At 45.2% G+C, this 10,250-nt stretch overlaps 1 protein-coding gene across 1 annotated transcript in view; it reads left to right on the top strand.

Annotated features, from left to right (window-relative positions):
• The first annotated feature begins 315 nt into the window (after window positions 1-315).
• The window catches only part of ANKDD1B (ankyrin repeat and death domain containing 1B), a 53,736-nt gene continuing 43,801 nt past the window's right edge, over window positions 316-10,250 (top strand). Inside the window, 4 exon segments of the mRNA XM_070234662.1 lie at window positions 316-703; window positions 706-864; window positions 5,917-6,020; window positions 9,103-9,201. Of these exon segments, the coding sequence (XP_070090763.1) occupies window positions 331-703; window positions 706-864; window positions 5,917-6,020; window positions 9,103-9,201 (735 nt within the window). The 5' untranslated portion in view covers window positions 316-330.

The following is a 10,250-nucleotide window of genomic DNA, read 5'->3' as shown; positions in this document are numbered from 1 at the left end:
AGGGATTCAGGGCAGGGATCCTGGTTGTCCTTCAACATTCTACTTTTCTTCCATACTACTAGAATTTTAGCCAGGCACACGATCACCCAGAAGATCACTGCATTTAATCAATTCTTCATTTTATAAACCACTAAGAAAGAAATGATACCCAAGATGGGGAGTCCAATAGGTTAGCACTGCATAAACATGGATTACCATGGATTACACCTTCCTAGCAAGACACTGAGAGTCTGACTTATTCCAAAGAAAATCCTGGAAGCTCATTTGGAAATGATTTAATATTGAAGCTCCAATAGTGTTGGTTATAAATCCATCTCGACATTTCTCAAAATGGTACGAGGACTCACTGAAGTAGGAGCTGGGCGTTTTCTCAGAAGGTTTCATTACAGGTCAAACCACACCGCATCCCCGCGCCCGCCGTACCCGCCGGGCAGGGCTCGGCACACAGGGGCGAGCCGCACAGACGACAGCCGGAGCGGACCGAGGAGACACTCTGCGCCTGCGCCCGGCCCACCTGCCCGCCGGCCAGCCCGGGGCTGCGTCCCCCATCCCCGGCGCGCTGCGGGCCGCGGGCGCGCGTGGACACCGACCTCGCCGGGCGCGACCCGGGCGCAGGGCGCGCGTGGACACCGACCTCGCCGGGCGCGACCCGGGCGCAGGGCGCGCGTGGACACTGACCCCGCCGGGCGCGCCCCGGGCGCAGGGAGGCGGCGATGGGGCTGGTGTTCCGGGCGGCCGCGGCCGCGCAGGGCCTTGGGGAGGACCTGAGGGGCGCGGCGGTCCGGCACTGGAGGGGCCTGTCCCGGACCCCAAAGCACGAGGCGCCCTGGGAGGAGGAGGCGGAGGCGGCCGGACCCGAGTTCCGTGAGTCCGGGGACGAGGTCTGGAAACGGGGCGGGGCGGGGCGGCGCCGGGCCTGGGGGCCGGAGGACCTAGTTCCGATGGGACGCAGCGGGGAGCAAGTCGGGGTGGGGGACTCGGCCGGGGCAGCCGAGGCCATCCTCCACGTCTGCACCCGCTGTGGGCCGGGTCTCAGCTGTGGAGCCACCCCGCCCGAATTTGGGTTCACATTTCTCAGGATGTTTTATCTCAGGTGGAACCTGCACTGTGGATGGAAGGAAAGGGTTACCCTTTCAGTTTAAGGAAGAATATTTTTAAAGAAATGATTAAGCCCTTGTGCAAATAAGGAAAGAGTTTTATGTGCTCATATCTCCTATATCCTGACCCATGCGCTGCTTCATTGTGTGACTTTAAATAAGTCCCTTAATCTTTCTGTACATAAGTGTTTAAAGCATGGAATGGATCATCTGTGTCTTGGGAATAAATTTATAGCGTAAACCGAGGCTCACTGTTGAAGTCTTCAAAAGCTGAGAATGATAGTAAGTCCGTTAACAGGGCGCCCTATCGGGCTGACTGGGGTAGCCTGGTTTCTAAAATCCAGCCTTGAGGGCAGAGCACCAGGTCCTCAATATGATGTGCGAATGCTTCATTCATTCATTCATTCACTAGAATATTCATTCTAGAAATATTTTCAAGGGCTTACTCTTTGCCAGACAAGTTCTAGAAGTGGGGATGCAGAGGCGTGACAGCCTCTGCTCCCCTGGAGCTCTCAGTCTGGTTGTGGTGGGGTGTTGATAGACGATACAGCAAGTAAGCAAATGAAGAAGGTAAGTCCGGGCAGTGGTAAGTGCTGCGGGGGCTGTGACTGGGACAAGAGCACAGAAGGACTTTGCATTTGGTGATCGAGGCACGGAGGACACAGGAGCAAATGCCTGGATGAACCGGTCATGGGAAGTTCAGGGGGGAGCATGACAGGCAGAGCAGCAGCAAATGCAAGTTAGGAATGGAACAGACACATCCTCGAAAGAGGAGGACGACCAGCCTGGCTGGAGGTTAGGGACGGAGGGGGAGAGCAGTGAGGTTGGGGCCTGGATGCCCAAGAAAGAAGCTTACATTTGGTATCGTCGGTATTTTTAATTTTAGCCATTCTCATAGGTGGGTATTGGCATCTCGGTGTGGTCTTAATTTACGTTTCCCTAGTGGCTAATGATGTGGAACATCTTTCCATGTGTTTATTTGCCATCTGTATATCCTCTTTGGTTCCTCTTTGTTCCATTGACGTCTTTCCCCTATTTTTTAATTGGGTTGTTTGTTTTCTTACTGTTGAGTTTTGAGAGTTCTTGATATATTCTGAATACAGTTCATTTGTCAGGTATGTGATTTGCAAATATATTCCCCCAGTCCGTAATTGGTCTTTTTATTCTCATAGTAGTGCTCTTCACAGAGCCAAGTTTTAAATTTTGATGAGTTCCGATTTATTGATTTTTTTCTTTTATGGTCGTGCTGTTGGTATGATGTCTAATAACTCTTTTTCTTAACCCCAGGTTATGAAGTTTTTGTCCTGTGTTTGCTTCTAAAAGTTTTATGGTTTACATTTTTATCTGTGATCCATTTGGGGTTAACTTTTGTATAAGGTATGAAATTTACATCAAAGTTCATATTTTTTTCATCTGAACCTCCAATTTTCAAATACATTTGTTGAAATGATTATCCTTTCTCCATTGTCAAGGGCTTCAAGCCTTTGTCAAAAGTCAATTGGCTATGGGGGCTGGCCCCGTGGCTGAATGGTTAGGTTCGCGTGCTCCACTGCAGGCCGCGCAGTGTTTCGTTGGTTCGAATCCTGGGCGCGGACATGGCACTGCTCATCAAACCACGCTGAGGCGGCGTCCCACATGCCACAACTGGAGGGGCCCACAGCGAGGAATGTACAAGTATGTACCGGGGGGCTTTGGGGAGAAAAAGGAAAAACTAAAATCTTTAAAAAATAATAATAATAAAATATTAAAAAAAAAAAAAAGTCAATTGGCCATGCTTGTGAGGGTTTATTTCCAGACTCTGGAACAAAATGTATTTTGTTCCATTGATATTTGAGTCTCTCTCTTTGCCAATACCATGCTGTATCGATTATTGTAGATTTATAATAAAATTAAATATTGTGACTCCTCCAACTTTATTCTTCGTTTTCAAAGTTGTTTTGGCTATTCTAATCCCTCTGCCTCTTCATATAAATTGTAGAACTAGCTTCTTTATAGCTACAAAATATCTTTTTGCCGTTTGATTGGATTGCATTAAATCTCTACATCAATTTGGGGAGAATTGACATCTTTCCTATGTTGAGTCTTCCAATCCATAGACATGATACAGCTTTTCACCTGTTTAGGTATTCTGTGATTTCTTTCATCAGCACTTGTGTTTTTTGGTATGGAGAAATTGTACAAGTTTTGTTGGATTTATACTTAAGTATTTTGATTTTTTTGATCTATTGTAAATGGTATGATTTTTTTAAATTTTCATTTCCATTTGTTGATTACCAATATATAGACACATGATTGATTTTTATGTGTTGACCTTGTTTCCTGCAACCTTGCTAAACTCACTTATTAATTCTAGAGCTGTTTTGTACATTTCTTTGGATTTTATATGGAGACAATCAAGTTGTCTGAACTTAGAGTGTTGCAGTAGCCAGAGTGTCAGCATTCATGTCAGTTCTCCAAGCCCCTGTCCCCGCAGGGAGATGCAAAGAGTGCCAAGTGATTTCTGCCCATACAATAGGTTGTGTTGCAGAAGAACCCTGCACTCAGGGAACCCGTATCTTTTGTAATGGGCACTAAGCATGCCTTACTATCACTGTCTTCAAGGCTGCCAGCAACTGCCCTTTTCTCCAGAGGAAGACATTCTTTCTCTCTTCCAGTGCAGCTCACCATACAAACATCCATGAAAAGATAGTTCAGAACAAAGGCAGTCAGTGCTTCTGCTTGTAAGACGTGCAGAAACTGGAGCGACCTGTGGAGAATTGTCTCCCAGTGCCATGGTGATGGGGATGCCATCATCTTGTCACCCCTTGCGTTAGTTTGCTAGGGCTGCTGTAATGAAGTGCACAGATTGGGTGGCTTAAACAACAAAAATTTACGTCCCAGTTCTTGAGGCTAGAAGTCCGGGATCGAAGAGTCTGCAGGGTTGGTTTCTTCCGAGGCTTCTCTCCTTGGCTTCTAGACAGCTGTCTTCACGTGGTCTTCCCTCTGTTGTGTTTACATCCTGATTTCTTCTAAGGACCAGTCATACTGGATTAGCACCGCCCCCCGACCGATGATCCCATTTGAACTTAATCACCTCTTTAAAGACCCTGTCCCCAAATACAGTTATGTTTTGAGGTACTGGGGTAGGACTTTAGCGTATGAATTTGAGGGGATACAGTTGAGCTGCTACATCCTTACATTTCAATACATGGCTTTCAGGGTTGACAAGACAGGGGAAGAGAGACCTGGAGGGTGACACAGGGCTTTTCACTGACCCAGCCCCAAAGTGACACACCATCTCTTCTGCTTTCAGTCCCCTGGACAGACCTCACCTAATCGCATCCAAGCTGGGCTATGTACTTATCCATGGGTTCAGATTGTACGGAGAACCGAATGTTGATGAACACTAGCAATGTCTACTTCAGCATAGTTGTAGGCTTTTCTCGAGTACTGTTTAGCCCTTCAGGTGCAAAAATGGAGCAGATAGCAATTGGGCTTAATCTCAGAGTGAGGATTCTGACTAACTAGTCTGAGTGGTGAGGGAGACAGAGGTGTTTGCGTGGAAGTGATTTCAAAGATGGACCATGGACTGTAAACTGGGTGGGGAGGAAGTAAGGACGTAAGGGATGAATAATGTGAAAGCATGGTGAGAACAGTGGCTTGGAGGACTGGAGCTTGCAGAAGTTCTGGACTGAGAGCTAAAGCAGGTGAGCTGAGTGGATGAGAGGTGGTGTCAGAGAATGGGATTCTTGAAGTTGTCAGAGGTAGTGTAGTTTTTGATGATCAGGTCAAGAGGGTGCCCTGAAATTGGGTGATGAGGTCAGGGGGAAGAAGATTATTAGAGGTGAGGGAGTCAGGGAACTGAGAGACCAAGGTGTTTGGTTAATCATCTTCGTGGATGTTGAAGTCACAGAGCGGAACCAAGAGTAGGGGTAGAAGGGAAGCGCGGGATGCAGGTGGTGGAGGAATGAATGTGTCTGCCTCCCGTGAACCGACGCTCTGGTCTTGGGCTGGACTTGGTGGCATTTGAGAGTCTTTGGCAGATGCTGGGAACCTACTTGGCAACGCGTCTGCAAAATCTCTCGTAGGGTCCTTTGTTTTTGGAGAAAGTATCTTGCTGATTTCACATCGTTCCAGTTCTGGCTTCATCCCCAGTGTTGGGGTTGTCTGCTGAGAGCCCCCCAGCTCCCCTACTTGACAAAAAACTCAATACATTTTGTAATCTTCTCTATGCTACTTGATAAAACCTGCCATCTCAATGTGTGTCTGCGTGTGATGTGTCATGTTTGTAGTAGGTGTGAATCGACTTGAGCACCTTTCATATAAGTGGGAATAAAACGTGTTCATCCCTTTTAGCCTTGGGGCAGCTTTCTATGGGGGCTGCGTTTTAAAGGTTTGTTTCTGCAGGTCTGGCGTCTGCCCAGGGTTCTGCAGACAAGAGTTTTGTCTCGGTAAGCTTGTGTGGAGCGTTTGAGCTCTTCCCTGTCTAATCTTGCACAAACATTCTACAGACAACCTCCCCTGGGAAGTCCGTGGCCACCATCCAAGCTCTTAAAGCCAGATCCTAAATTGCTGACTTCAGGGTGGTCCTTGGGAATCATGTTTTGTTTGGGACCAGGAATATTTTAAGGGGGTGAAAACACTTGCAGTGGGAGGAGAAAGTGGAATCTTGATAATACAATTTTATAAAATATTGAAGCAAATTCCCGTGTCCAAGTGTGACAAGCTCAAGGCTGTTGTTTCAAGTTTTGAGAGTTATGAGGTTTGCCACATGAGGTTTGCTTTCTCTTCATCTCCCTTCAGTTATTTCCCTCAGTCATGCTTGCTTGCTTTCTTTCAGTACTGCCAAATGAGAGAAGCTTCCAGAATGCTGCTAAAAGCAATAACTTGGATCTTATGGAGAAGCTGTTTGACAAGAAGGTTAACATTAATGCAGTGAACAATGTGAGTAGAAGTCGCAAATGTGACAAGTAACTGCTTTAAGGGTGGCTTGGGTTTATAAATAATAATAAAATGATTGTGTTGAGTGAAATGAGGGAGATATCCTCTGTTGGCAATCCCAGAATGTTTAAGCTAAATGTGGCACCAAGCAGTGGAATAGCATCTGGGGAGTTTACTTTATCAGGGGGGAGGTGTCCAGGGTCTTTATGCATCTGTGCAAAGTCTGTGGGTGGGCAGGCAAGCCAGCTGTCAAGGTTGCAGGCCTAGACTTGGTCCTGGATTGCAGCCTATGGATCACTTTGGCTTCACACATTCTGGAAGGGCAGAACATCTTGCTACACAAGTTACCATTGTTTTCTCTCCAATGGTGTCCTTTGTGGTTAGGGCCTTCCGAATTTAAAATCCAAAGGGGAGCGTGGGTTTGCATTTTATTGCTTTTGAAATACAGCGCATCTGCATGTTGGGCAGTGGCCCTTTTCTGAAACCTGGCTCTTACCTACTTGTTCTTCAAGTGCCTGGGTTTAGGGGAGAAGTCCACTGCTAGAAATCTGGATTTCCTACTGCTTGGTTTTGTGGGCATTTCCTGACAGTCCTTCAGGACAGGGTTTATCACAGTGAACAGGCTGGGAGCTGTGTCAACTGCTTAGGACGCTTTGTGGAGTGGTTCAAGGTGGGGGTGGCAGAAGTGGATTTAATGCTAAATGAAGCATAAGCTGTAGGGCGCCTACTGGACAGGCGCCTCCCAGGGCTCTGGGAGGGCTCCAGCAATATGTCCCCATGCTTATATCATTTTGTAAAATATGAAAAAGTAAGCAATTTTAACTACAGTCAGTTAAGCTTTCTGACTCTGGCTTTTTATTTATTTATTTTTTTTGAAGATTTTATCTTTCCTTTTTCTCTCCAAAGCCCCCCTGGTACATAGTTGCATATTTTTAGTTGTGGGTCCTTCCAATTGTGGCATGTGGGATGCCACCCCAGCATGGCTTGATGAGCAGTGCCCTGTCAACGCCCAGGATCCAAACCACCAAAACCCTGGGCCACTTAACCAGAGCGCACGAACTTACCCACTCAGCCACGGGGCCAGCCCCTGACTCTGGCTTTTAAAGAGAGCTCCCTAGGGCTGGCCCGGTGGTGGAGTGGTTGAGTTTGTGTGTTCTGCTTTGGCGGCCTGGGATTCGCAGGTTCGAATCCTGGGCATGGACCTACACACCACTCATCCGGCCATGCTGTGGCAGCATCCCACATACAAAATAGAGGAAGATTGGCACACGTGTTAGCTCAGGGACAATCTTCCTCAAGCAAAAAGAGGAAGATTGGCAACAGATGGTAGCTCAGGGCCAATCTTCCTCACCAAAATAAATAAGTAAATAAATAAAAATAAAAATTAAAAAAATAAAGAGGGCTCCCTAAAGAGTATAAACTTCAGGTTTCGCAGAACCTGGATTGGTGCCAGGCAGTGAGGTCATAGAAACTGAAGTCACACATCGTGTGCAGTGGAAGGCTGCTTAGCAGTTGTGCATGTGTGTACGTGAGGGGGTGTGTGTTTATGTGGATGTGAGAATTTATGTGTCTATGTGTAAATTGTGTGCTTGTGTGTGTCTGATGTGTTATGGGCATATGGAGGATTCATTGTCCATAGACGTCCTAGAAAGAGTAGAAAAAAATAGCAACATTTTGCAGCATAACAATTTTAAGAACCAAAAAAAAAGGGAGGTGGGGAGAGGAATCAAGGAAAGAAGGGGGTGAAAAGGAGAGAATAAGCTAGGATCTTTGCAGGTGGTATCTAGACTAATTGTTGAAAAAGCAAAGCAACAGTCATTTTTCCAAGTAGTAGGAAATAGATTCTCCAATGTACTTTGATAACTGTTTAAAAATTTTCACATACATACAATTTTCTGACATTTTAAACCATATGTTTATATTAAATACCTGGTGAGCGAGTATAATCTAGGTCACTAACCTACAGTGTGGCGAGTGCTTATAAATGTGAGGAATCGTGCTGTACTTTCTAATGACAGCTCCTTTAGTCCTGTTCACAGCAAAGTGTTGATGTGGTTATTTGTAGAGTTCCTTAAAATGTGTGATGATAGAGAAAAATGTAAGAGGTTTTATTGAATGATCGTGGATGCTGTTTTGGCTTGCATCCTTTTTCACAAATAAAGTTAATAGAGGAGTTTATAGCCCAAATGTAACATACCAGAACATAGCTCTAGATTGCAGACAATGTCAAGATAGCTCATGTTTTGTCAAACTTACTTTATTACCAGTTTAGCTACCGGGAAATCAGATGTTTAAACATTTCTCATATTTTTGTGATAAAGTGTTTATGTGAAGCAAAGGATAATAAATCCGTGCCCAAGCACCTTCTTTGGAAGCAAAAACAGTGTCTAGAATATGGGGAATATGACACGTGTTTTACTTACAAGCAAAACATCCATCGTCTGAAACATAGGAGTCTGTCTCTGGACATCCCAGGAGCACCATGCTGGCTTTCCTTTGAAGCAAAAAATACTCATTGCTTTCTTTCTCTGTCTCTTTCTTTCCTTCCTTCCTTCCTTACCTTCTTCCTTCCTTCTCTCTTTCTTTCTTTCTTTCTTTGTTTCCTTCATTCCTTCCTTTGCAATTTATTTGTTTGCTTAAAATTTACAGTTTAAAAAATTACAGAAGAAAGACCATTTATGGATTGACCATCCATCTATGTGGATTGAAGTTTTTGTTATGCAGTATCAGTGTATGCTAAGCAGAAAAAATTTACCATTATTAGTGATTACAGATGGCGGAAAATACAACTTTTACTCTAATTGAAATGTGTTATATTGCTACAATCAGCGATAGGTTAGCACCGGATTTCAGCTTGAGGCATGTCCTCCACTGGATTGCCGAATTCTCTGGTATTATCTGATAACAGATGAAGGCAAGATTACACTGGACACGATTCTCAGTGCTTTCAAAGACAAAGGCCAAGAATACATAAATAATCAAAATGCAAACACCTAATAGAAAATTATGGCCGTTCAGGAAACAGGAAACTTAAAAAGGCCAAATAACAATGAGATGACTGAAAACACAAATTATGTTTTCCCAGATGAACAGCACAGCCCTGCATTTTGCAGTGGGGGCAAATCATTTATCTGCAGTGGATTTCTTGCTTAATCACAAGGCCAGGGTGGATGTTGCTGATAAGGTAAGCCCATCTTCGTTTGGCAGAGAGGATTGGAGCATAACCAATGATGGGGAAAATCTGGTCACTCTGGTTATCTTTTCTTCGTGTACACACAAAGTATTTCCATTAGCAGTGTTCATTTTGGAAAGATCTCTTAGAGAATATACATATTATGTGCTCTTTGCGTTTGGTGACTGAATTACCTATAGGACTTCGACTTTCGCTCATTTTCCTGTATTGACCTTGTGACCAGTAGCGTGCATTTGCCCGGAGTGTAATTTGGGACATGGAAGATGGAAGCTGTCTGGCCTCAGGGACATTAGATCTTGACTTTGTCCTGTGAACCCTGATAAATAAATGAGGCTTATTTAACAGATACTATGTACTGGGCACCAGCCTTAGGACTCTGATGTTTAGCCACCCCCACTCCCCACCTTGTGAGAAAAACATTACTCTAACACCCCATTTTCAGATGAGGCGCCTGAGACACAGAGGGGTTAAATATCTTGCCCAAAAAATTACGTCTAAGAAGGGGTGGAGTTAGGATTTGAACCTGGCTTATGTGATCCAGAGACCATGCTGTTAGCCACAAATCAACTCAACTATTTCTCTGCCTACATATCAACCCCCTCCTGCCCTTGAAGGATCTTCCACCTGCTTTCCCCAGCTTCATTTAGTACTTTACCGTGGCACAGGGACACCACTGGGGCTGGAGAGACACAACATCGTGTTTGTTGTCTCCAGGCGCAGAGAAAGTTTTTAGTCAATCCGATGGACCGTGGTTCTTGGTTCTTCGTTCATCCAGTGGACTGTGGTTCTTAAAGTGTTCTGGAGAGTCCCACAGAGCTCTTCTGTTTTCTTCCTGGACTGACTCAGCTGTGCTTTACCTTCATGTCTCACAGGGTCTGGGTGTAGAATGTGCTTGGTGAATCTTTGGAAGGTGAATGAGTAAAGTCAGTTCAAACCAATCGGTCACCTTGTTGGTTTGGTCAACAATCATAGACATGCCTAGACTTGATAAGATGAGAGTTTCTCTTTTGTTTCACCAGTAGGACACGTCCCTCTCTGTT

This window comes from Equus caballus, chromosome 14, assembly GCF_041296265.1.
Source record: "Equus caballus isolate H_3958 breed thoroughbred chromosome 14, TB-T2T, whole genome shotgun sequence".
In the NCBI taxonomy this organism is placed as follows: domain Eukaryota; kingdom Metazoa; phylum Chordata; class Mammalia; order Perissodactyla; family Equidae; genus Equus; species Equus caballus.
The sequence above is the reverse complement of the archived record's forward strand: the minus strand, read 5'-3'. Positions and strand labels throughout refer to the sequence as shown.